Genomic DNA, 25,965 nt, shown 5'->3' with positions numbered 1-25,965 from the left:
AAAACAGGAGGACTGACTCTAGGTCAGCATGAAACCCCATTCTATTTTAACAATATTTCTAATAATGTGTTAATTGTTTATTTACATTTTAAAAAAGTTAATACTTTCATCACTGAAGTACTCTATGCATGCAGTAAAAAACAATTCAAACGATCAAGAATGGTATAAAATTAAAAGCCTTCACGCACACTTTCCAGAGATACTCACTGCTTCTGCTTCTCATTTCTGGTTTTCATTTCCTTTAAGTCATATCTTTGTATTTTAATTTCTTGACCAAATTATCCATGTATTAATTATTTACTTATCACTTCCTGAGCTGAAAAAAAGAAGACATTGGCACATTTACTCTCCCATCTATTTCCCTCATCTTGTTTCTCAGTTTTTATTGGTTGGATTATTATTTTTACATTGTCGAGGTTTATAAAATTTGTATCTTTTTCTGTGATTATAATGAAAATTTCCCCATTATAAAAATTTAAAACCTAGAAATAGCATTTATAACACTGAGGTGTGTGTATTGAACTGAATCACCAAGTGATGTTATTGGAGAAGAAAATGTCGTATTAAGTTATTAAAGCTTTGCTGCTCTGAGCAACAGGGTCTTCATTTCTTTCAGAGTTCCTTTCTTTCTTCTGGCTCCTGTGTGGCTATAACCCTTTCTTTCTTTCTTTCCTTTTTTTTTTAAGATTTTATTTATTTATTTGAGAGAGAGGCGGGGGTGGGTGGGTGGGGCGGAGAGTGCCTGAGAGGGTACAGAAGGAGAGGGAGAAGCAGACTTCCTGATGAGCAGGAGCTCCAAGGACTCAGGGCTTAATCCCAGGACGCTGAGAACATGTCCTGAGTCAAAGGCGGATGCTTAACTGACTGAACCACCCAGGCGCCCTGACTATATAACTGTTTCTTATGTTGTATGTCACCCTGTTTTGTGATTCTCATCTTTTGGGTGACAATAATTTTTTTTCACATGCGGACCGGTGGTAGTCAATCACCCTTGCCATCTAACTGTAGAACTGTGGAAGGCCAAACTTTTGTCATGTATTTCAAAAAGAATACTTCACAACAGATTGAATGCAGAAGTAGCTAGGTGGGTCCAGCTATCTTCTATCAGACCAGACATTAGAATGATCCGCAAAATGTCTGACAAGGCCTCTTTTTATTAAGTGGTCTTGTTTTGGACAGTAGTTATTCTTCATGAGAACGGGGCATTTATTTGAACAGATAATGAGGTTATTACTGTGATTTTTAAATGATTAATACTGTAAAATATCTCCTTTTAATTTCTGACATGGTAAATATCGGTAGATACAACACACATAAACAAAAGTTCTTTGGGTCCTCAGTGATGTGGGAAACAAAGGCAAAAGAAAAAATTAAATTTCCTTACTGCATACAGACCACTGACAAGTACTTGAAACAGACAGAGTGACCTTCCTCTAGGAACTCAACTGCCTCGATGTTAATACTTTACTAAGGGTAGAAGGCAATCTCAGCTTGACATGATCCTGACCTCCAGGATCCTGTAAATCTACTTTAATCTACAAAAATTCCTTTGTAAACTAACTTTATCTTTACTCCTCAAGATACAGGTTAACAGTCATCCTCCAAGCACATGGCCCACTGATACACATCTGAAGGGTTTCATGACTAACGTTTTACTAGATAGTAATAAATGACTTTTCCCTTTTTAAAAAAAGATTTTATTTATTTGAGAGAGAAAGAGAGTGAGTGAGTGAAAGAGAGCACATACAAGCAAGGAGAGTGGGGAGAGGGACAGAGAGAAGCAGGCTCTCTACTGAGCAAGGAGCCTGACGCCAGGCTCAATCCCAGGACCCTGATATCATGACCTGAGCTGAAGGCAGATGCTTAACCGACTGAGCCACCCAGGTGCCCCAGTAAATGACTTTTCCTAACAGTAGCTAACCCCTCAAGGTCCTGGAAACCTTACTTCCAAATTCCTTAGATACTCAACACTACCCCAAGTTCCCTCTCACCTTGAATGTATATAATTACCACCCCTCACCACTCCAGTGCAGCTCTTTCTGTCCATGGGTCCTGTCCCCATGCTTTAATAAAACCACCTTTTTGCACTGAAGACGTCTCAAGAATTTTTTAAAATATTTATTTATGTGTTTGTTTGTTTATTTTCTCTCAAGAATTCTTGACATTGGCTCCAAATCCCAACACTTCCACATCGCTCAATAATTTTTAAGAATGTAAAGGGACCTGGAGAAAGGAAAGTTCAAGAACAGCTGCCCCAGGGACTAAGTGCACATGTCAAACTTTCACGATTCAGAGTTACTACTACTGTACCACTTCAGCGTGAACTGAGCAACCACAGAGGCCTGTTTACTACCCGCCTCTCTGTTGCGGTAAGTGTCCAGATGTCACTTCCACATGCATGAAAGAGCCTTCAAGATCACCTTACGTCCAGTGGATGCCCCACCCAGGTCCATGCCCTGGATTAGCTAGCAGGCTCTGAACTTGGAGTGTCTCAGGCTCCTTGGAAGACAGCTTTTCTCTTGGCCATGCTGCTTCTCCCTCCTTTGCTTTTTCTTCCCCTTTCCAAGTCCATCTGTAGGAATTTCCTCAAATGTCTGATCTGCTGGTGGCACTTGTTCTTTTTTCCCTTCCAGTTATAATCACAGTTTTATACTAAAAAACAACAACAACACATCTTTTCTGTCATTTTATGGTAATTTAGAAGGCACAGAAGTGCTTTTTCTGCCCTCTAAAAGAGGTGCCTAATGTCACTTTCTAAAGCACATTTCATTCATTCATTCTGCTAGCTCACATTTAGTAAAAATCAGTGTCATGTTGGGCACAAGACTGTACAAGCAATTTCTTAAAATAAGTGTCTGGGCTCCTTGCATAACATATAGTTTTTGTTGAACTTACTATTTCTTTATTTTTAAAGTTTTAACATGTTGATAACATTTTGCAATCATAGAAAGTTACAATGGTATGAAGAATGCCTATATATATATATGTATTTTAAGATTTTATTTATTTATTAGAGAGAGAGAATGAAAGTGATTGCACAAGTGTGGGGAGGGGTGCAAGCAGACTCCCCACAGAGCATGGAGCCCCTGTGCATGGTGGGACTCGATCCCAGGATCCTGAGATCATGACCTGAGCCAAAGTCAGAGGCTTACCTGACTGAGCCACCCAGGCACCCCAAGAATGCCCATATATTCTTGACTCAGATTTACCATTTGTTGACATTTCGCCCTTTGGCTTCATCATTAGTATGCTCTCTTTCTCTCTGTTTCTATTCCATTTGTGTATATATTTGTCTATATATTCTAATATATGTTCTGTACTTTTCCTCTAAGCCATCTGAAGGTAATTTGTACACATCAAATACCCCATCCATGAATTCTTCAGTGTGTGTTTCCTGAGAACAAGAATTTTCTTTTACCGAACCACAGTATATTTATTGAGATCAGGAAATGGGACATTGCTACATCCTATTATCTGGTCCTCGGTCCCACATTCCAGTTTTTTCAGTTATCCCCCTCACATCCTATAGCATTTTTCCACGGGGCCCAGGGTCCAGTCCATGGTGGCACTTTGCACTTGGTTGTCCTATTTCTACTCTTCTTTAATCTGCAACTGTCACTTAGCCTTTTCCGGTCTTTCATGACATTCTTTAAAAAACACCGGCCAGTTGTTTTGCAGAACACCCCTCAGTCTGGGACATGACCCCTCATGGTTAGATTTAGCTTTTGTGTTTTTGGCAGGAATACCCTAGAAGTGATGGTTGTGTTCTTCTCTAGAAGGTACAGGATGTCCCTTTGTCCCATTATTGGTGATCCTAACTTCGTTACTTATTTAAGGTGGTGCCCGTTAAGTTAATCCACTCTAAAGTCATTGACCTTCCCTTTGTAGTTAATAAACAGTTTGCTGAGGATACTTTGAGACTATGGAAATATCTTGTTCCCTCATCGGTCTTTAATTCAGTGGCATTAGCACCCATGGATGGTGATTCTGGACAGAATTGGTTATGACTCTGAGGTTGCAAAATGGTGATTCTTCTGACACCATCGCTCCTTCCACAGATGTTAGTTGGTGTTCTTCTGTAAAAAAGGACTTTCCCTTCTCCTCATTTTAATCTATTCATTTATTTACATCTGTATGGACTCAGATTCTTATTTTATTACTTAAACATTCTATTGCTATTATTATTTTAATGCTCAGATTAGCCCAGAATTGACCAGTGGGAGCCCCTTCAAGTTGGCTCCTATGTCCTTTAGTCACATTCTCACCTCTTTCTTTCTAGCACTTTCTTACTTTTTGGCACAAAATGTGCCAGGCTCATTTTGTACTTTCTTTTCCCCAGCCCTGAATCGGCCATTTCTCCAAAGGGTCTTGGTTCCTTAAGGTGAGGAATGGTATTTAAAGACTGAGAGCTGGGGGCTCGGTATGTTGATGGCTACAGGGGTGTCTTTGCTTTAGAACCTTCAGGTGGACAGAGAGAAGGAATGTAAACACACGCGCATACCCAGTTTTGTATTTTTCTATCTGTATTAAAAACCACAAACTGGAACTGATACTTCTCATTTCAACCCACCAGCCCAGGGGTCATTCCTTTCCTTATCCCTCTTTCTTTAGTTGTAACTCCCTTCTCCAACAGTGAGAAACTTAACTTTCATCTACATTTACTTCTTTGCTCAATCCTACAGTTCACGGAAAGTAGATTTAGAGCTGGTAATTCCTACCCCTGTAAAACAAACTCCCCCCCCCACAACGAAACCCCAAAACCTTTCTATCTAGAATTGAATAGTTGTAGTTCATTTTTCTTTCATCCTTGTTGATTTGATTTGATTCTTGAGTATGCCAAACATTAATGTAATTCCAGAAGTCAGAACTACTTGGCCTGTAACAGTTCTTAAACAGGTATAATATTGGCTGATGGACTGATGCACCCAGAAGAATAAGCCTTTTGCAGGTGATTTTTAGCTGGTTTGCCTGTTCCTGGGGGAGGGTGTTAGGGTCCATGTTGCTCCTTGTGACATTAAAGCCAACTGGACTTTCCAGGGTTAGCCTGAGTCCTGCCGGGAAGGCTCTGCCCATTTGCCAAGGAGGCTGGGGAGGGCAGGGAATGCTCTTGTTTAGGCGGTCGTGGCGTTGCTGCGATGGGCTCCCGCCATCTGTAGGACGGTAGCAGGTGTCTAGACCACTGTGTCTCCGGGCTCTGAGTCCCACAGGTGGAAGTGGCTGTACTGGGGAAGGATCTGCTGTGGGGTCCTAGAAGCCAGAACCACAGGCAGTCAGTGTTTGCATGGTGTCTGAGAGGCTCACCACTGCCGGGGCTCTGCGAGGGGGCTGACCTGGTTGTGCCTTGGGCAAAGATTAGGGTGCACAGGCATGGAGAAATCAGAGAGCAAGCATGCAGAAACTACCATATGGAGACTGTGGCTTTTGAACTATGTGGTAGAGGAGACCCACATTGCCACGAAGGTCTCACATTTCTAGTGACACTTAAATCAATATTGACCGAAGGCACTGCCCAGATTCAAATCCGGGGAAGTCAGACTTTGACCACTCCACCAGGGACCTTCCCTCCTCCGCGGCGGGGCCATTTCCATTCCTCGCGTGGGTCTGGGTGACAGACCCCTCACCGGCTGTCGGCTGTCGGTGCCAGAAGGGGCAGGCTCTTGTAGCACTGGCCCAGGCCAGGTCTTGGGAAGGTGGCCTTCAGGGTTGAGCCACAGAGGAAGGATTTCCCTGAAACTTGATGACGAGTTAGGTGGTAAAGAGAGGAAGTGCACGGTCCAGAAGCCCTCCTTTCTTACTCTCCCCCCCCGACTTCCCTGCGGGGACCTTCACTTACATTTAAAATTGTCTGTTGTATTTCCTGCTTCCAAAAAGCTTTCATAGTTCTCATCTCATCTAAACTGTGCGGAAACTCACGCGGCAGGTATAGGGCTGTCAGCTCCTGACTGGCCGCAGGCGCGCTCCGGCCCAGGGAGCCCCCCTGACCCCAGCTCCTGCCCCCACCCCCGCCCATCCAGAGCCAGAGGGGATGAAGGTGGCGCCCACCTGGCCTACCACATCACTGTTCTGCAACAGCTTGGCGTCCTCTCTGATGTGTAATTAATAAATAATCAACTTTCAGAAAGCAAACTGCTGGCTCGTGTGTGTGTGTGTGTGTGTATCCCAGGCAGAAACAGTCTGTGCGGATGTGCTTTGTCTGCAGAGAAGGGACAGGCCTTTTCTTGCTCTGCCCCTCTCCTAACCTGTGTGGGCAGAAGCAGTTTCTCACCTGGTTTCTTTTCCTCCCGCTGCCAGAAGAGAGAAAAGGCATCATCTCATGTGTCACATGTATTCCTGAAGGCCTGGCGGGTGGCCTGCTGGAGGCAGTTGCAGAAGGCTTCTGGGCAGGGACTTGGCTCCCTGCCTAGGGCAGACCTTTTCCTCTCCCCCTGCTCCCCTGCTCCCCCGCTCCGTGCCCTGGGTACAGGAAGCTGAGTGTTTCCTCCTCTGGGCACATCTCAGGGACAGTTTCCCTACCTCTCTAGATGCCTGCTCAAGTGTGGAGATTCTCTGGTCAGAGGAGAAAGATGTCTCTCTCTGCACTGTGGCAGCCCACAGGCAGCCGTGGTGTGGCCCATGTGGGGTGCAGGCCCCCGGGCTCGGAGCGCAAGGCCTGGCTTCTTCCCAGTCCTGGGAGCCATGGAAGGGAAAACTGTTGCCGTGAGCGGCACGAAGGTGGGTGTGCCCCGGGACCCTGCCAGGCTGGGGGGCCTTGGGAGAGCTAGGCACTGATCCCCACTCTGAGGGGTTCTGTTTCTTACTCTTCTTTGTCTTCTTAGTCTCCACCTCTGCTTCCTAGTCGACTCCACGTCAGGCCTGGCCCCTTCTCTTCCATCAGCCTCTTACATCCATGTCAGAGAATGTTGTTATTCTGGCATTGATGTCTAGGGCCCAGATCTGAGGACGGGGAGATTCTAAGTAAGTTTTCAGTTACTGGGGCCAGACCTCTCCCCTGGGGCTTAACTGGAGAGCCCAGAATGAGAGCGGCTCGCCAGTGGGCCAGGCAGCCCTGGCCAGCACGACACACCTTGGCCCAACCCAGCCAGAGCAGCTTGCTATCTCAGGTGGTGGGGAGGAACTAGGCTGTCACCTGAGTCACTTACCAAGGAAGAGATAAGGAAGATAGCTGTTTGGCTGCCTAGAGCTATGAAGACTGAGTGGAATTCCCAGATGTTCTTTTCCTCTATTTCCAAGGAGACATGGGCAGCGTGGAGGAAGAACACTTCTCTATCGCTCTGAGCCAGGCCAGGAGCCCCCAGGGATCGAGCCCCTTGAGACAGAGTGAAGATGTGATTCTGAGAAATGATAGTGACACGCCTCCAAATCAGTGGCAGTTTCTCTTCTCTGGGGACAAAGCCGCCAACAGAGCATCTTTTACCTAGAGTACCACCCCCTGCAGCTTGGACGGGCCTGATCCTGTGGCTACGGATCAGTACCCAGTGTCCCAGGCTGGGAGCCCCTCCAGCCTGTCTGGTGAGCCGTGGGATTGCCCCTCCCTAGCCGGATCCAGCTTCCCAGAGCCTGGCCACGCTCACACCTGCTCCACAAGGCGTGTGGTCCCAGACTCATGGGAAAGACAAGCCCTTCCCAAGTCTCCTCCAGGAGGACAGATTACCTGGCTCACCCTCAGGAATCTGGAGAGTGGGAGGGACTGCAGCTCTGCCCAGATCTCTTGAAGCACGTGGTTCATCTTCAATCTGCCTCCCAGCTCTGCCCGCCTTAAGGAAATTGTCTCCCCCAGACTGTGGGCCAGCTAGTGCCCGTCTCGCAAGTGAAAAAAGCCAGTCCCCACAGAGAATAAATCTGTGCTTTTATGGAACTTCAGTTTCAAGAAGAGAATTTCTTTTTTTCTAAACCTGCTCTTGGTTTATTTTTTTCTTTTTCTTTTTCTTTTTTTTTTAAGATTTTATTTATTTATTTGACAGACAGAGATCACAAGCAGGCAGAGAGGCAGGCAGAGAGAGGGGAAGCAGACTCCTCACTGAGCAGAGAGTCTGACTTTTGGAGCTTGATCCCAGGACCCTGGGATGATGACCTGAGCCGAAGGCAAAGGCCTTAACCCCCTGAGCCAGCCAGGTGCCCCATAAACCTGCTCCTGGTTTTCTACTGTGAATCAAGACGGTCTAGAGGTGGCACTGCTCTTTTCGCTTTTTGCCATCAAAGAGGACCATGTCAGGAACAAAGTCTCTTCTCCTGAAAATTGTGCATTTCCCTTCTGTGGCCCCTGTGGCCCATGTCACAATCTCTCAAGCTAAGTGAATCCCCAGCATTTGAAATGGTTAAAACTGCAATTCAGGGGCGCCTGGGTGGCTCAGTGGGTTAGGCCGCTGCCTTCGGCTCAGGTCATGATCTCAGGGTCCTGGGATCGAGTCCCGCATTGGGCTCTCTGCTCAGCAGGGGGTCTGCTTTCTCCTCTCTCTCTCTCTGCCTGCCTCTCTGCCTACTTGTGATCTCTCTCTGTCAAATAAATAAATAAATAAAATCTTTAAAAAAAAAAACAAAATTGCAATTCAGGGCTGGGGACCACAGAGGCCCACGTGCTTGTTCATTTTACCCTGCCGGTACCTACTGTCCTCCCACTTAGGAATCACAGTCCTCTTATCCTCTACCCGCAGAGTCTTTTAAACCAAGACTAACCACATGGTATCCTAGGGGTTGTCTCACTTTGCCAACTTGGGTGGAGACACCAGGAAGAGCCCGAAGCTTCCCAGCCTTACCCAGATGGCGGTCAACTTCATATCTGCCTCTACCAAGAGCAAAATGAAAGTGTGGTGGGCAAGACCCATTGAGAAAGGGTTGAGGCTGGGCATTCCTCGCATCTTTGAAGTCTGGAAGGAAGCTGAAAGTCTCAGAAGTTTCTCACAAATGAAACACTGTCACTTGGAAAAGAAAAAAAAAATATTTTTAAAGATTTTATTCATTCATTTGTGGGAGAGAGAGAGAGCACGAGCAGGCAGAGCGGTAGAGGGAGATGCAGACTCCCTGCTGAGCCAGGAGCCAGAGATCATGACCTGAGCCGAAGGCAGACACTTAACCATCTGAGCCACGCAGGTGCCCCCCGTCACTTGGAAATTTTGATGCCTCGGTTCTAAAAAATAAGTGATTCCAGATGTAATTGCTGAGAAATCTATGAACTAACTTAGTGGAAACTGCCCCATCCTAAGCTGGGCCTCGAGTAAGCTCTGTGTCGAGAGCATTTCTGAGCTGCACAAGTTTCTGTCTGCCTCACTCTGAGGATTTGAACTCTGGCATCTGACACTCCACAGATGTTCATCTGGACTTTGGCAACACCTTACAGACTTCCACAGGGGCCCAGCTGGCTTCTACAAACAATGTAACCTTTCCTGTAGCCATCTGAATCTGACCTGACATCTGGGAACTCTGTGCTTTTTATTTTTTCTGGCCCGGAGCTGTTGGGGCCACCCTTGTGGGTCCCCATAGCATCTCAGGCAAATTGGAGATGAAAGACAAGACTTGGTCCCTGACATAGAGGAGAACCTTCCTGCAAATGGTTCAGGGAAAATGATAAATTTCTCCAAATCATCCATTTCTCTAGTCTGGGAGATAGCCTCATGTCCAGCCTGAGCTTGGCACTTAAAGGTGGGGTAACCTCAGAGGCTCTCGCTGTCTGTGTTGCCCGTCACAGCACCCCGTTTGCACCTGTGTAATAGAGGCTGAATAATGAGACTATTTTGGGGGGTTAAAAAAGAAAAAGAGGGTTGCTGGGAAGAGAGGGAGTATGGAGAGGGTGGTTGGGTTATGGACATTGGGGAGGGCATGTGTTATGGTGAGTGCTGTGAAATGCGTAAGCCTGATGATTCACAGACCTGTACCCCTGGGGAAAACAATACATTCTATGTTAATAAAAATAATTAATAAACAATAAATTTTTTAAAAAGTACCTAGAGAAAAGGGAAAAAAAAAAAGATAGCTCAGAGCTGGTCCAGTTGTCACCTGCCATAAGCCTGGCTGTTCTACTCCCTCCTTCCCTCGGGGCTAGAAAGGACTGGGTAGAGGGGCAGAGGGAGAGTCTGTGAGTCATGGCCTTTGTGGTAGGACCTGTCTGAGACGGGAGGGGATTCTTTACCCTCCCACAAAGGAGGGAGTTGAGTGTGAGGTTCCGGAGTGTGGGGGAGAAGCTGATATTCTGTGTTCCTGGGAGATGTCTGCTCGGGCGGCAGACCCATGGCTCTGCCCTCAGCCTGTCTGAGCAGGAGCACAGGGGGATTGGGAAACACTGGCAGGGAAGACAGAGAGCAGGGCTGTGGAGTAGCCAGTTGTGATATTGTGATTTATAGGAAGAAATATGTATTTGACTTTAATACCCATTCCTGGCATAAAGCTCCCAAAACCGCTGGAATTTCCTAAGAGATAAGAGTGATAAGGGTATCTGGTCATTCATAACCATCTCCTCTCACCGACAGCTGGGTTCATGTCAATAAGGTGGCTTTTGGAAAGTACGTAAGGGAAGGGTCTTGGTTCCCTTGCCAAGGAACCAACCGTGATTAGAGGGCTGGAACTTTCAGGGGAGACGTGGGGACTAGAGATGGAGTCAGTTGCCAATGGCTAATGATTTCATCAATCATGCCAACGTAATAAAGCCTCCATAAAACCCCAAAAGAACCAGGTTTGAAGAGCTTCCAGGCTGGTGGACACATGGAGATTTGGAGAGGGTGGTGGGCCTGGAGAGAGCATGGAAGCGAAAAGCTTTCCGCCTTTGGGCATCTCTTCCCCTGGCTGTTCCCAGGTTATACCCTTTTGAAACACAGCGTAATCTAGGAAATCAAGTGTTTCTTTGAATTCTGAGAGACGTTCTACCAATTAATGGAAGCCAGGGAGGGTGTCACGGGAACCTCCGATCTATAGCCAATTGCTCAGAAGCACAGCTGAACAGCCTGGCCTGGTGACTGGCATCTGAACTGGGGGGGGTGGGGCTGAGCAGCATTGGGGAATCTGACAGTTTCCAGACAGATCATATCCAGACTGAGTCGGACTAGAGGACACCAGCCACTGCTGGAGAAGAGCTGGGTGTGGGGAGATAGCCTCCCATTAGAACTGATTTCAGGATTGTACCAGCCGTAGGCCAAGCAGTCATTCTGCAAGGTGGCTGGTTTGAGTTGTCTGGACAGTAGTCTCCGCCATGGGGCTAGAGCCCAGGCTGGGGGCAGGGGTGGGGACACACTTCAGTGGAGCCATGGCAGGATGTGGGGAAAGGAGAGGCATGAAGGGTGGGCACTCGAGCTGTGGTCATGTTGATGTCCGGGGTACAGCGCACCAGTGTGGGGAGCCTGTGAAAGATCCCCGTGGTGTCTCTGTGTTACCTACTTCACAGTTTCTTCTAGGGTCCCTGTCTCATCTGCTTTCCTTTTCTCTGTGCTTTTCTTTCTTCCCTCTTCTCTCTCTCTCAACCTGGGCTTTTGCTGGTCTCTCTTGAAGAACATCAGGGTTGCAACATTGGGGTCAAACGCTGGCTCTTCCAACTGGTCTCTGATGAGCACATGGGCTCTGGGGAAGACTGAGTTACATTCTCTTGTCACTTGGTTAAAAAAAAAAAGAAAGAAAAAAAGAAAGGAGGAACATTCTCCTAAGCCTCCTGAGATAAGATATCATGGCCTGGCCACCAAACTCATTTTAGACCACTAACACTTTCATTCTCAGGGTGCCAAGCCTCCTAAAGTTTCTGCCTCCTTTGAGAACCCCCTTTAAGGCTGAGGCGTTAGTCCAGTGGGATCCTGGAAGTGAAAGCTTCTCGTATGCAGTTGGGTAAGCAGACACGGACACGAAGCAGTCTTCAAGGGGGACAGGAGAAGCTGGGATGGAAGAGGAATGCGGTTTCTAACCACATGGTGGGAGACCTCTGGGGAGGGCTGACACCTGCATCGTGAAGCAAAGTTCAGGGCTTTAGAAATGGGAACCTAAAGAATTGACTTATAGGAAAGCCAAGGGCAAATCACCGGAGGTCAGGGCCAAGCTCAGATTTTCTAGTCAGGCGTGGGGGATTCAAACCCAGCGGTGGACTCCTGGCAGTCCTGCCCCTCCTCCCGGCCTCCCTCCTCCGCGCCGCACAGGGCCCTCTCCCTGCCTGCCTCCCAGGGGTGTTGGGAGGACCAAAGGAAAAGATGGCTGTGGAAGGTGAAAGCGTTCGCTAAATTATTACTCCTTGTTGTCAAGAGCTGCCGTTGTCACTGCTGTTTCTAATAAAGAAAGCCGTGGTGGGAAACAACGCAAGGAGAGACGGGAAGCTGGGCCATGTCCCGAGTCTGGACGTTAGGATTCACCAAACAGGTCTCGGGGTACCATTTGTTCAAGGACAAGCATAGGTCGGCACGGTCTTGCTGTGAGCCCCAGTCACCGTTCTCACATTTACTGATCGTCAGGGGATCCCGTATTTGTGGCTTGTGAAACACAGAGGGACGGGAACACACACGGATGAAAGGCGCTTCCGGCTGGCGTCAGGGACTGGCAGGAGATGCCAAGGGCTCTGAAGTCTTCACTGATGGTCCTAATGATTTTTTGATTTAAGATCTTGATCTGTGAGTGCATAATACAAAGAGAGAGGAGGGGATGGGCTTCTCTCCTTTTGTTCGGACCTTGGTCAGTGGGCCTCAGGCTTTGGTGCTAGGTCCTGGACATGTCCATTGCTCTCCGCCATTCGGGAGTCAGGATCCTGTGACTCTGAGTAGATGTTCTTTCCCATCCTCTTGATCTCTTTGCCTTCTCAGTGTGTCTGTAGATCACACACAGGCTTGGTTAGACTCCCTGTGCATACTGCTTCCTAGCTGCCGCCTCCCCCCACCCTTGCTAGGTGGGTCCTCCGTCGCTGCTGTGGCCTGAGGTACTGGAGGGTGACCGATGTGTGCACGTACACTACCAGGCCTACGCAAGAGGGTTCACAACACCGGCTGCTACTGGTGGTCCTTAAGCCACTTGAGTTTCTCTGCAAGTTTTAGGTTCTTCAGCAAAGAGCTTCCATTTGAGCATTTGTTAAATCGCCTTTGTTATTTTTGAACTGGAAATGTTAGGAAGGCATGTGTTTAGCCACTTATAAACCTCTGATTCTAAACAACTGCCAAAGGACAGCTTAGGGTCCTGGTGGGTGGGACAGAGGGGCCATGGAGGTCGCTGGGACAGAATGGTCTGGTCAGGAAAGAAGCCACTGCTTCAGGTGTTTTAAACAGCAGGAACTCAATAGCAGAATTCATCACGGGGGTATTCGGGATGGAGGGGCAGAAAGTATAAAGTCAGTCTACCTGAAGGTTAGTGACTTCTGGAAGCTGCTCCCGCACTGGGACGGGAGGACTGACAGGGAACATGTTACACGCAACTAATGAATCATGGAATCATGGAATGTTATATATATGATGTACTCCATGTTGGCTAATTGAATTAAAAATGAAAGAAACAAAGAAACAAAGAGAAAGAGAAAAAAGAGAGGGAGAGAGAAAGAAAGAAAGAGGAAGAAAGAAAGGAAAGAAAGAGTGAAAAGGAAAGGAGGAAAGAGGTCTTACCCTGTGCTCATGACCACTGCCTGAGCTGGGGTCCAGGATCCCATGCTCACTAGAATTGCCCCCACCTACCTTCCAGAAGCCAGAACTCAGTCACCTGGCCATAGCCATCTGTAAAGAGGCTAGGAGGTGTGGTCTACTGATCAGCAGGAATGAAAGGGAACCGACACGCTGACCAGCTTGCCTCTGCCCACGTGGATACAGGAGTCACTGTCAGGAGAGAACAGTGACCCTTTGGCAGAAACAGCCTCCAAGACCTCGTGTGTGCATGTACATGCCTGCCCTACACGGTCAGGTGGGCGGACCAGCTCAGCAAGCTGAGCTCTGCTAGCCCCCCCCTTCCCACTCCCCTCCCTGTCCCTCCCTGGCCCTCTGCAGTGCTGCTAGCTGAGTTCTGTGTGCTCTGTTTCCAGGGGGAGCTGGCCCAGCGCCAGCCCTGGTGGAAGAGCCAGCTGTTCGTGTGGGAGCCAGTGCTGTTCGGGACCTGGGATGGTGTGTTCACGTCCTGCATGATCAACATATTTGGGGTCGTCCTCTTCCTGAGGACTGGCTGGCTGGTGGTGAGTGGATGAGCTGGTGACCCTGCAGTTTCTTGGGGGCCCATGACCCGGCAGGCTCTGTGCTCTCGGGCACTCCGCAGCTCAGGCAACAGACCCCGAAGCATGGGTGGCCCAGAGCTTGAGATAAGAAGCAGGCACACCACCTAGCTAGCACTGCTGTTTCAGCGAGAATCCTGAGAACCTAGGCCTCAGACGAAGGCTCTGAGGGAAGCCTCACCACGGATTTAAGTTATACGACCTCACAGATATGAGGAATAGGAGCGCAGAAGTCAGGGCACATCATGGGTGGGACTGTGGGTGGATCAGAGAAAGCAGACTGATGGCAACTTTGCCTCCAGCTGGTGACCCTCTCCAGCTTTCTTGGCACTCTCCCACTTCATGTGTACCCTCCTGGTGGCACCAGCTTCTTCACCCACATGGTCACCTCCCCTGGCGACCCGCTGACCTCGTGGGTAAGGCTGCACACGGCCGTGCTGGCTCAGAGGCACGTGAGATGGTGGAGGCAGTTTGCTTCTTCCCTACGGAGAACAAAGGGCCCTGCTTTGTACCTTCCGTGAACCCTCTTGGGACCTTCCAAGCAGATGCGTGTCCTGAGCGGGGGTCTGAGCCCCGCACACAGGGCCTTCTCCCTGGGACTTCCATAAACTAAACAGCCTGCTTGAAATAAAAGGGTAGACTGTCAGGAAGCGTGGATCGAACCCCTACTGTGTTCCAGGACTACTGTGTGCCAACGGGATTGCAGAATAGAAGGCCCCGTTCTTCCCCCAGGGTGAGCCAAGCAGCCCTCCCTGCTGGGTCTATTTCACATTGGGTACCCAAGTGAGGTCTCAAGGTAGTGTGAACTCCCTCAGGAGTGGAACAGGCCCCGAGTGTCTGGTTGCTATGGGATCCAGGAAAGTGGAGTCCTGGGGAAGGCATGGTTCTGCCAGGCTCCGAGGGGTGAGCGGGACTGCTGGGTTGAAAGACAGGGCAGGCCATTCAAGGTGTGGACTGTACCAGTCAGCATTCTTCAGAGAAACAGAGCCAATACTAACAGGAGATATCTATCTTTGAAACATCTAGGACATCCTGTATATATATGACTGTGGGGTCTGGCGAGTCTAAGTGAGACTCAGGTAAGCATTGAGGTTGCAGGCTTGAGGCTGAAGGCTGGGAACACAGAATTTCTATGTCACAGTCTGGCAACAGAATTCTTTCTTCTCTGGGAAACTTTGGTCTTTGCGGTTAAGACCTTCAACAGTCCGGAGGAGGCCTACCAGCAGTAGGGAGGGTCTCCTCTTTTGTCTAAAGCCTACTGACTGTAAATGTTAATCATAGCTTAAAACAAACACAGTAACATCTAGACTGCTATTTGACTAAACCAGTGGTCACCATAGCTAATCCAAGTTGACACAAAATTAATCATCACGTGGGCAAATTCTGGGGGAGTAAAGGTGCACTGTTGTGGGGTGTGAGGGGGCTCTTAGCCCCTCAGGAGGCCTGGCAAGGCCGGACCTTCCTGAGCTCTTGCTCCACTCCATACACAGGTCCTTAGCTCAGGGTTCAGCCTTAGTCATGGCCTCAAGGGGTCTGAATTTTTTGTTTTTTGTTTTTTTTTTTAATTAACAAATGGAGAGCTTAGAGTAGGGTCAGCAGCCTCCCTAGCGTGGATGCTAAGAATTCATGCCTCTTACATTCCTCCCAAACTTAGAGAGACTCCTGCTTACAAAAACCCAATGCCTCCAGCTCGACTCCTTGTCCTGCCCCTGGATTTAGGTATCTGGAATCCACCTCTGTTTTTGCCCCGTCCTAAAGGCCACCTCAATGCCCAGCACCTCTCCATCCTGTGTCTGAGGGAGGCCCATCAGACTAACTGCTGCGGCAGAGGAAGGCCTGGCCAGTGACCGCTGGGCCCCCAGGCTTGGCTTCATACATTGGGTAGTTTCTCCTATAGAAGGAGAAAAAGGTAAGCTCTCTCTCTCTCTCTCTTTTTTTTCAAGTAGGCTCTGCACCCCACGTGAAGCTCAAACTCACAGCCCCTAGATCAAGAGTTGCACGCTCTACCGACTGAGTCCGCCAGGCACCCCTAAGTGCTCTCTCTATTTTGACTCTTAAGTCTTTAAGGGTCTCTTCTTAACTCTCCCACTGGGCTCTTTTTTTTTGGAGAAATGGCTGGGCAGAAGTTTCTGTTCCATCCCCAAAGTGAAGGTGCAAGTCAAGTCGTGTTACATTTTCCATTGCAGCAGAACGCAGGACTCCAGTACCTAGCAGCCTAAGGCACAAACCTATATCATCTCAGAGTTGCTGGGGTCCAGGGAGCCAGCTGCAGTGTAGCCGGGTGCCTCTGACTCAGGATCTCTGCTCGGGATGCCCTCAGCCTGCCAGCCGGGGCCGCCATCCCACCCGAAGGCTCTACCAGCCGAAGATGACCGGTGTGGTGGCCGGCCAGCCTTGTCACAGGAGGCCTCTTCCTAGGGCCTCTCCACGTGCCGCAGACTTCCCTAGGATGAGCGATCTCAGAGAGAGAGAGAGAGAGAGAGAGAAAGAGGGAGAGCAAGAGAAAGCGTGCGCACCCAAGATGAGAGCCACGGTCTTTTTATCTCCTCATCTCAGAAGTGATATCCCTTTACTTCTGCAGTGTTCCTTTCATTAAAAGTGAGTCACCAGGTTCAACCCCAGCTCGAGGGGAGGAGATGACACAGGGCACGTGCGCCGGGGGCTGGGGGTCCTGGGAGCTGCCTTGGAGGCTGCCTACTACACCAATACACCCTTTTGCTCTGACATGATGTGAGCTCTGAGATTCGTTTTACCTGAAAAGCCATATTTGATCATGGAAAAAAAAGGCAAACGTGAAATGGCAAAAATAAGATAGAACTACGAGGAGGTGGCGTAAAACTCAAGTCAGAAGTCATGCCAGATGATTTTCAAATAGACTATATGAACTCTAAAAATTAATTTGGCAGCACACTTACGACTTGGAAGATGTTAAAGTGGCAGTTTTGATATGAAAAGTCAAAGATCAGTGGATATCTTTTTTTTTAAAGATTTTATTTATTTATTTGAGAGTGAGAGAGAGAACACAAGCTGAGGGGAGAGGCAAAGGGAGAGGGAGAAGAAGGCTCCCCACAGAGCAGGAAGCCTGATGTGATGCAGGGCTTGTTCCTAGGACCCTGAGATCATGACCTGAGCTGAAGACAGACGACTAACCCACTGAGCCACCCGAGCGCCCACGCGGGATATCTTTTTTTTTTTTTTTTTTTCTTAAGATTTTATTTATTGGACATACAGAGATCACAGGTAGCAGAGAGGCAGGCAGAGAGAGAGGAAGGGAAGCAGGCTTCCCTCTGAGCAGAGGGACCGATGCGGGGCTCCATTCTAGGACCCTGGGATCATGATATGAGCCGAAGGCAGAGGCTTTAACCCACTGAGCCACTCAGGTGCCCCCGCCACCCAGGATATCTTATTATCACATGCAAACAGTTTGAAAGCATGAACAAAGGAAGAAAATAGTAGTTCTATAATTTCATTAAAATTATGAAATCAGGGCACCTGGGTGGCTCAGTTGGCTAGATGTCTGCGTTTGGCTCAGGTCATGATCCCAGGATCCTGGCATCAAGTACCATGTCAGGCTCTCTGCTCAGCGGGGAGCCTGCTTCTCCCTCTCCCTCTGCCTACTGCTCTACCTACTTGTGCTCTCTCTCCCTCTGTCAAGGAAGTAAATAAAATCTTTAAAAGAAATATATAAAATCAGCAAAATAAGAAAATGTATTAATAAAGTCTCACTGAATAAAGCACATCCCGCTATCTTGGTACTCCCAGTCCAGAGGTCAAGATGGACTTGGAAGCAGACCCATTTTTAAGTACTTTAAGTGCTATAAGACCCACAGATAAGTACTGTGGTACTTTTAAGTACCTGGGTACTTATAAGAGTACTGTAGGAGCTGGAGGAAGGTTCCAGGGACAGCGTCCCCCAGGAGGAAGCCCCTAGCCACTGAGTCTTAAGTGAAGCTGTCCAGAAGGTGGAGTGAGCAGGAAAGGCGTGCTGCACAGGGGGGTCGGGGGAAGAGCATGGGCCTTTCTTCTTCTTTTTTTTTTTTTTTAAAGATTTTATTTATTTATTTGACAGACAGACATCACAAGAAGGCAGAGAGAGAGAAAGGAGGAAGCAGGCTCCCTCCTGAGCAGAGAGCCCGATGTGGGGCTCAATCCCAGGACTCTGGGATCATGACCCGAGCCGAAGGCAGAGGCTTTAACCCACTGAGCCACCCAGGTGCCCAAGCATGGGCCTTTCTGCCAGGGCATGGGAATGAGGACTTGGGGGGTGGAGAGGGGCGGATTAGGAGGGGCCACAGGAGCACCCTGCTGGTGGCGGCAAGTCCTTGAAGAGCTTGAAGCAAGGACCTTGCCCTTCATTTGGAATTCTTTCCAGGCCTTCCTCTTGTGCACTGCCTCTGTCCTTTTCCTGGTGCCTCACCTCTGCTCAGCTCTTCCTCCCCACCCCTGTGACAGCCTTAGGGGGCATGGGAGAAGGTGGTCAGTGCTCCTGGGAGGGCCCCCCGTCCTAACCCCTGCCCTTGCCCCTTGCTGTTGTGTTGCAGGGAAACACGGGAGTACTCATGGGCATGTTCCTGGTGTCCTTCGTCATTTTGGTGGCCCTTGTCACTGTGCTGTCCGGCATCGGTGTTGGGGAGCACTGTGGTGTCGGCAGCGGGGGTGTCTACTCCATGATCTCCTCGGTCCTCGGCGGGCAGACCGGAGGCACTATCGGGCTGCTCTATGTGTTCGGACAGGTGAGTCTGGGCAGCTGGGGGTGGGGAGCTGTGCCAGGAGGCCCTCGGTTGTCCCCATTTTATAGATGGGCAGCCGGGGGCTCTGAGAGGGACTTGGAGAGCCCAGCTCTCCATCCAGGGCCCTGACCCAGAGTCCAGTGCTCCTTCCTCTCCATCTCTCGTGCCTCCCGGCGTCCTGATTTGCCCTGGAAGCCAGGCGTGGGCTGGGGCTATTCTTGCAGCCCGTTCTAGGGAGGGAATGCAGGACAGAGGCCAGAGCCTAGGTGGTGGCTGGGTGGCCCCATCTCTGGGGCACTTTGGTGCTGAAAGGGGGGCACACTTCACCTTCCTGGACTTTCTGGGGAAGCAGGCCCTTCTCCGATGAGCGGGAGCTCGCGGCTCATTGACCGCTTGCTGGCCTTGCGGGGGAGGCTGAGAGCCCCTGTCGCCCTGTCTGAGGAGGGGGTCCTCACAGGGAGGTGGCGTGGCGGGGACTCAGGCTCTCACAACACCAGTGGGCAGGGAGGTGTGCGGGGGCTTATGTCGCGGAGACACAGGGCTGGGGGCCTGACGCTGAGGACACACAGCTCCCGCGTTAAGAAGCGGCTCTTTATGAGCACTTCTTGGCTCAGAAAAGGCTTTTATGATCGTTCAAAGGGTGGTGGGTGGTTGAAAAAGCAGTTTGAAGGAAGGAATTTGTTTAAGTAAGAGTACAGGAGTCTCCTCAAAGAAGGCGCAGGTTTTCTTTCTTTTCTTTTTCAGCAACAGGAACAGGTATTTTAGCCTAAGTACATCTTCAACAGCATAAAGGCATGTGTGTGTGTGTGTGTGTGTGTGTGCATGCGCGCGCGCGTGTGTGACGTGCACGGAAGGGAGAGAGATTGTCACCACGCTCTTAAAAACCACTCGCCTTTAGCAGAGGAAGAGCTTTATGCATTTTAGTTTGGGAGGCGAGTGAGAAATGCTCCGTTTATTTTATTACCTTGGTTATTTGTCTGTAGGACTTTTATGTCTGTGCGGTCTCATAGGTGAGCAGGTAGCAGCCCCACTCTCTGGGGAGACCTGCTAGCTGGTAGCGCAGCTTCCCAGACCAGGGGCCAGCTGGAAGGGATGAGGGGAGGGGAGGACGCTGAGATGTTGGATCTCGGGTGTGTGTGCTGCTTAGAAGGAAGCAGAGAGTGTTTTCTGCGCACAGGTCAGAAACACTGGGCCCCTCTGCTCAGAGTCCCCAGCACGCCTCTCCTTTGCCTGTCTCTGACCGGGCTGGGCTCTCTGATCAGGGCACGGTGCCACGCGGAATCCTTTTTGTATACTATTGAATTCCGTTTGCTAGGCTTTTGTTGAGGAAGTTTCCACATGTATCAGTGAGAGATATTGGTCTACAGTTTCTTGTGATAGCTTTGCCTCGTTTTGCTCTCATGATAAAGCTGGCACAATAGAATGAGTTGCGAGGTGTTCCCTCCTCTTCTATTTTTTGGGAAGAGTTTCTAAAGGATTGGTGTTAATCCTTCTTTAAATGTTTGATAAAATTGAGTGGTGAAACCATCTGGTCCCAGGCTTTGCTTTGTAGAAAGCTTTTTTCCTTTTCCTTTTTTTAAGAAGAGTTATTTATTTATCGGAGAGAGAGTATTGCACGTGTGTGTGTGTGTGTGTGTTCGTGCCTAAGCGTAGGAGAGGGACTGAGCGAGAGGGGGAGAGAGACTCTCAAGCAGATGCCCCGCTGAGTGGACAGCCTGATGAAGCAGGGCTCGATCCCTTGATTCTGAGATCTAGACCTGAGCCGAAATAAAGAGTCAGCTCGCTTAACTGGCTGAGCCACCCAGGCGCCCGGTAGGAAGTTTTTGATAACTAAATCAATCTCTTCACTCACATAGGCATAATCTGATTTCTATGTCTCCTTAAGTCAGTTTTGGAAGTTTGTGTCTTTCTGGGAATGTGTCCATTTCATCTCAGTTGTATAATTTATTGGCACATGATTGTTCATAGATTCCTTATAATCCTTTTACTTTCTATAAGATTGGTAGTGTGTCTTTCATTCCCGATTTTGGTCATCCGAGGCTTCGCTCCCTTGTTTAAGTCAGGCTTAATAGTTAAAAGCTTGACTGCAAAGAAGCAATTTTTGGTTTTGTTGATTTTCCTATTGTTTTTCTGGTCTCCAATTTATTTCTGCTCATGTCTTTTATTATTTCCTTCCTCCTGCTTCCTTTGGGTTTACTTTGCTTTTCTTTCTCCAGTTTCTGAAGGCAGAAGGTTAGGTCATTGATTCAAGACCCTTCTTCCGGGGTGTGGTTGGGGATTCTGTGAGGGTCCCTATTCGTGGTTCTTACTGACCTCTAACCTCGTCATTCCAGGGCATGAATGCATTCTTTTTATTATTGTTACATTCCTTTCTAGAACAGGAGTCAGCGAACTCCTACTATGAGGGGCCATATAGTGAACACGTTAGTTTTTAGGAGTCCTACAGCTCTGTCATGACTGTTCCGTTCTGCTATTGTGGTTGCAGCCTTAGACAGTATGAAAAACTGGGCACAGCTGTGTTCCAGTAATACTTTATTCCCAAAACAGGCAGTAAGAAGGATTTTTCCATCAGGTTCAAGTTTGCTAACAGCCCTTATTTCAGGCATAACAAGTTAGAATATATAGGGCCACCTGGCTAGCTCAGTCAGTAGAGCACATGGCTCTTGATCTCAGGGTTGTGGGTTAGAGCCCCATGTATGGTGTGGAGATTACTTAAAAATAAAGACTTTTGGGGTGCCTGGGTGGCTCAGTGGGTTAAGCCTCTGCCTTCGGCTCAGGTCATGATCTCAGGGTCCTGGGATTGAACCCCATGTCAGGCTCTCTGTTCAGGAGGGAGCCTGCTTTCCCCCCGCTGCCTGCCTCTCTGCCTGCTTGGGAACTCTCTCTGTCAAATAAATAAATAAAAATCTAAAAAATAAAAAATAAATAAAAACCTTTTCAAAACTTTAGAAGATACAAATCCTTAAAATCATTATTTTTAAAGCTTGCAGAATCATTTCATTGCCCCGTATTCTCCCAAATCTTCTCCCTCATCTCTCTGAGGTGTTGGTGGCTGGCCGGCCAGGTGTGAGGCCAGAGCTCTGCATGTTCGAGACGTCTGGGGAAGGAGATGATCATCACTGGACTATTATCATTTGGTTTTTCAACTCTGATACACCTGAGCACAAGGGTCCTGTTGACCTGACCACATACTCATGGCATAGCAGCATTGTTATCTCCAGCTCGCGCTTGGTATTTAGTCAAAGGCAAGTTTGAGTCATGAGGGGAAGGCAGGAAAACATCCATGTCTCTCTCTCATCTCCTTCTCAGAGATGACTGTCTTTCTCTGACATTTATTGGGCTTCCCCCCACACCCATATATAGATAGAAATGCCTCCTGTAAGCTGGGGGAACACAGATGATCACGTGTCTAGTGGCAAAACAAGCTGATTTTGTTGAAGAATGGGGCCTCTTTGTGAGCTTCTCTGCAGTATGGGAACTATATTGCCCTTCCAGTCTTTACCTAAAAGAGCTGGAAATTAATGGTGCCAGCTTTCCAGAATGCTTTTCATACAGTCAGCCCATCACAAAGTATTGAACGCTTGTAGTAACATGGTTAGCAAATGCCGGGGCTTTGAAGAAGTGCAATCAGCATAGAAATTTTTGTTTTTTACAATTTTTGCATTCTTGGTGGCTTGGGATAGGGGACAGACTTCTATGCATGAAATAAGAATAGATTATGGAACCAGATAATTAATCCCATGGTACTGGCAGTAAGCATAATATTTATTCAGAAAAGGGGGATGAGGAAAGGCTTCATGAAGAAGGAGGAACATGACAGAGGCCAGAGTGGACTTTGTTCCCTGAGAGAACAATGGGGACAGAGCACAGTGAAGATGGTGACCCGCTGGCCTGGGGGAATGCGGGAGGAGTGAACCTGATGGAGAGAAGGGGGCTGAGAATTATGTAAAATCATGGCTTTCAGGCAAATATAAAATATACATGGGCCAAAGAGTTTGTTTAACTCATTAATTGAGGAGCCAGTCAGATGTTAAAGAGCAGTTGAGAAGCTACGTATTGATTATCTAGTTCCTGGTTAAACAGTTTCATAAATAAGTTTCAGGATTGGATTGCCGAACAAAAGTGGTTAATGTCTTACTGGATAACAAAACTGAGTCTTCTGGGTTATCTGTTCCACAGGACAGAAGTTATTTGCATCTCTGCTGGAAAGAATCTGTAAACTGACAGTAACTTCACAAAGTCTGGGACATTTACCACATTTAATCGATAGTAAACAATGAGTAGAACTAAGCACATACACCTAGATAGTCCTTGGGTAGCCTTTGTTCCAGATGACATTGAAAAGATGTGCTGCGCACTTTTTTTTTCTTATTTTAAGATTTAGGTAATTTTTTAAAAAATAATAATGACCTATAAAAAAATGGAGAAAAAAACTGGGGTTTGCTTCAGTGCCTTTCTAAGACCCTGAGATGGGACCCCCTGTGAGCTTCTGTTCTCTCTCTTTTTTTTTAAAGATTTTATTTATTCGTTTGAGAGAGAAAGTGCATGACAGGGGAAGGGACAGAGGGATAAGCGACTCCCCACTGAGCAGGGAGCCTGGGGCTCTATCCCTCTATCCTGAGACCCCAGGATCACAACCTGAGCTGAAGGCAGACACTTAATGACTGAGCCACCCAGGCTTCCCTCTGTTTAGCTCTTGAATAACTCAGAGAAGTTCCAAGTGTTCTTTGGCCCAGGGTCCCATCTCCTTCCTCCTGTGATCTTCTCACCATAGTCACCACTGACTGGCATTCACACTCTCCTCAGGGGGATGGTGGAGACTAGATGAGAAGAAATGGGGCCTAAGGCCGGAGTCACAGGCGGGAAGGGCTCACTGAGCTCCCGTGGTGGTTCCCAGGTGCTGAGCCCTGACAGCGTGGGCGGGGCTTCCCAGCCTGGCGGCTCTGGCCTGTGGCTTCCAGGTGCTCTGTTCTCCTGCCCACTCGGCTGCCCTATCAGTGTGTTGCAGGTGCCATGTACATCACCGGCTTTGCTGAGTCCATCTCCGATTTGCTGAGCATCAGGAGGATCTGGGCGGTGCGAGGAATTTCGGTCGCGGTGCTTCTGGCCTTGCTGGGCATTAACCTAGCGGGTGTCAAGTGGATAATCCGGCTGCAGCTGCTGCTGCTGCTCCTGCTGGCCGTGTCCACGCTGGACTTCGTGGTGGGCTCCTTCACGCATCTGGACCCAGGTGAGCCTTCTGGAGTCTGTCAGACGGCCTTCTGAGCTCTGCAGGGCTTTCCGGAGGTTAACGGGTGTGAGTTTGCAAGGCTCTGTGCTCGGAAGCATTACCTATGGCGAGGGCGTTATCCATAGAGCAGGTGAGTGGGCAGCTTCTGGCTGCAAAGGCCTCCCTCCTCACACAGGCGTTTTCACGTAACACGTTGTCCAACTTCCTTTTTATTTTCTTTCTGTTTAAAAACAAAAACAAACCAGGACCAAATATTTAGCTCAAACAAAGAATAAAGTAGAACTGGACTAGATAAAGATGAAATTCCCAAGAGTGGGAGTGTGGTAGGAAATAGATCTGGAAGTAGAGAAGAAAACAGATTTTAATTTTGTGCATCAATATTTTGTTTCTTTTTTTTTAAAGGATGCAGGTATAACAAATGTTAATAATTGTCATTTGTGGGAGATGGGGACAGATACAGGTTGATTACCTATAGTGTTTTAGAGCAAATTTTTTTTTCAAAATAAAATAAGAACAAGAAAAGAATTAAATTAAATTTAAACTTAAATTAAAAAGAAAAAAATAAAAATGTTTTTCAAAATAAAAATAAGAATCCATTAACTGAGCTGAGGCAGGAAGAATGATAGGTGCACTCTGCACCATTTGGAAACGGAGTTTTATGTTGGTAACAAATGGACCCCTGTTTAACCCTGAGTTTTCCTGGGCTTGGACCGTGGTGGTGCTCGCCAAGTCTAAGCCTAAATCCTTGCCCTTTGAGTGGGGTGCTGTTATCCAGAGCGTCTGTAACTTTGTAGCCTTGTGATCTGGGTTGGTTTGGCGTCTGAAGTCTTTGTTCTCTCCAGAGTACAGGGCTGTTCGTAGGTCGCAGGAGAAAAAAGGGAGCTGCATGATCCTTCCCTCGTTGGGGGCTCTGGCTTTTTATGGCATCTACACTGGAATCTGGACAGGGAAAGAAAAATGGGGCCATCCTCTGTGTTAGAAAAGGAAAGAAGACCCGCAGCACACGCATCCGTAATGGTGCGAGTGCTGGCTTTGCGCCATGCCTTGTGCTGAGCCCTGCACGTGGCTTATCTCATGTCATCCATGAGAGAAGAATAGAGGTTCCCATTTTGCAGGTGAGGAAACTGGGGCTTATGCCGTTTGTGGTGATGAAGGGCAGAGCTGAGAATGAAACAGGATCTATTCGACTCTACAGCTGTGCTGTTTCCGAGGTGGGAAGCTGTGCCTGTCTTCATTGAACTCCCAACTGTCTTTTTGGGACCTAGCTCTGCTTTCCCCCAGGAAGGCTGTCCCTGACATGTGTTCTAAACGCCCTCGTCTTTCATGAAAAACATTGGTTGGGGGCACCTGGGTGGCTCAGTGGGTTAAGCCTCTGCCTTTGGCTCAGATCATGACCTCAGGGTCCTGGGATTGAGCCCCGCATCCGGATCTCTGCTCAGTGGGGAGACTGCTCCTCTCTCCCCTTCTGCCTGCTTCTCTGTCTACTTGTGATCTCTCTCTTTTGTCAAATAAATAAATAAAATCTTAAAAACAAACAAACAAACAATGGTTGCTGGACATTCAGGGATCAGTTGGTACACGCTACTCTGGCCTTACTAGTTTTTTGTAGGTTAAAATTCTTCTGTTGGACACCCGTCACTCCCCTGAGCTCCCTGGGTGCCCCTGACACTCTGGCATCCTGAGCCCTCTCCTAGAACCTCCCGAATGCCCAGGTTGTAGGGTCTTCAGGGTTAAGCTCTGTGCAGGAGGGATGCCCCCAGGATCTACTCCCATGTTAAGGGCCAGTCAATGCAGTGTCCAGACCATCCTTTGGTGCCTTGGCCTTGAAGCTAACCATTTGGAGCATCTCCATTGGAGGAGAGGAGTGA

General features: G+C 48.4%; 1 protein-coding gene across 5 annotated transcripts in view; it reads left to right on the top strand.

Annotated features, from left to right (window-relative positions):
- The window catches only part of SLC12A8 (solute carrier family 12 member 8), a 142,358-nt gene that overhangs the window by 10,464 nt on the left and 105,929 nt on the right, over positions 1-25,965 (top strand). For 4 of the 5 annotated variants that reach the window (XR_009350922.1, XM_059162936.1, XM_059162938.1 and 1 more), the window contains 3 exons: positions 13,955-14,101; positions 18,679-18,870; positions 23,866-24,097. Coding sequence is in view for 4 of the 5 variants with exons in the window: in XM_059162936.1 (XP_059018919.1) it covers positions 13,955-14,101; positions 18,679-18,870; positions 23,866-24,097 (571 nt within the window). In the remaining variant the exon portion in view is untranslated. Of the gene's footprint in view, positions 1-13,954; positions 14,102-15,196; positions 15,217-18,678; positions 18,871-23,865; positions 24,098-25,965 lie in introns of those variants that run through there. The other variant, XM_059162939.1, reaches the window with a different exon arrangement.

This window comes from Mustela lutreola, chromosome 2 (assembly GCF_030435805.1).
Source record: "Mustela lutreola isolate mMusLut2 chromosome 2, mMusLut2.pri, whole genome shotgun sequence".
NCBI classification, from domain to species: Eukaryota; Metazoa; Chordata; class Mammalia; order Carnivora; family Mustelidae; genus Mustela; species Mustela lutreola.
The sequence above is the reverse complement of the archived record's forward strand: the minus strand, read 5'-3'. Positions and strand labels throughout refer to the sequence as shown.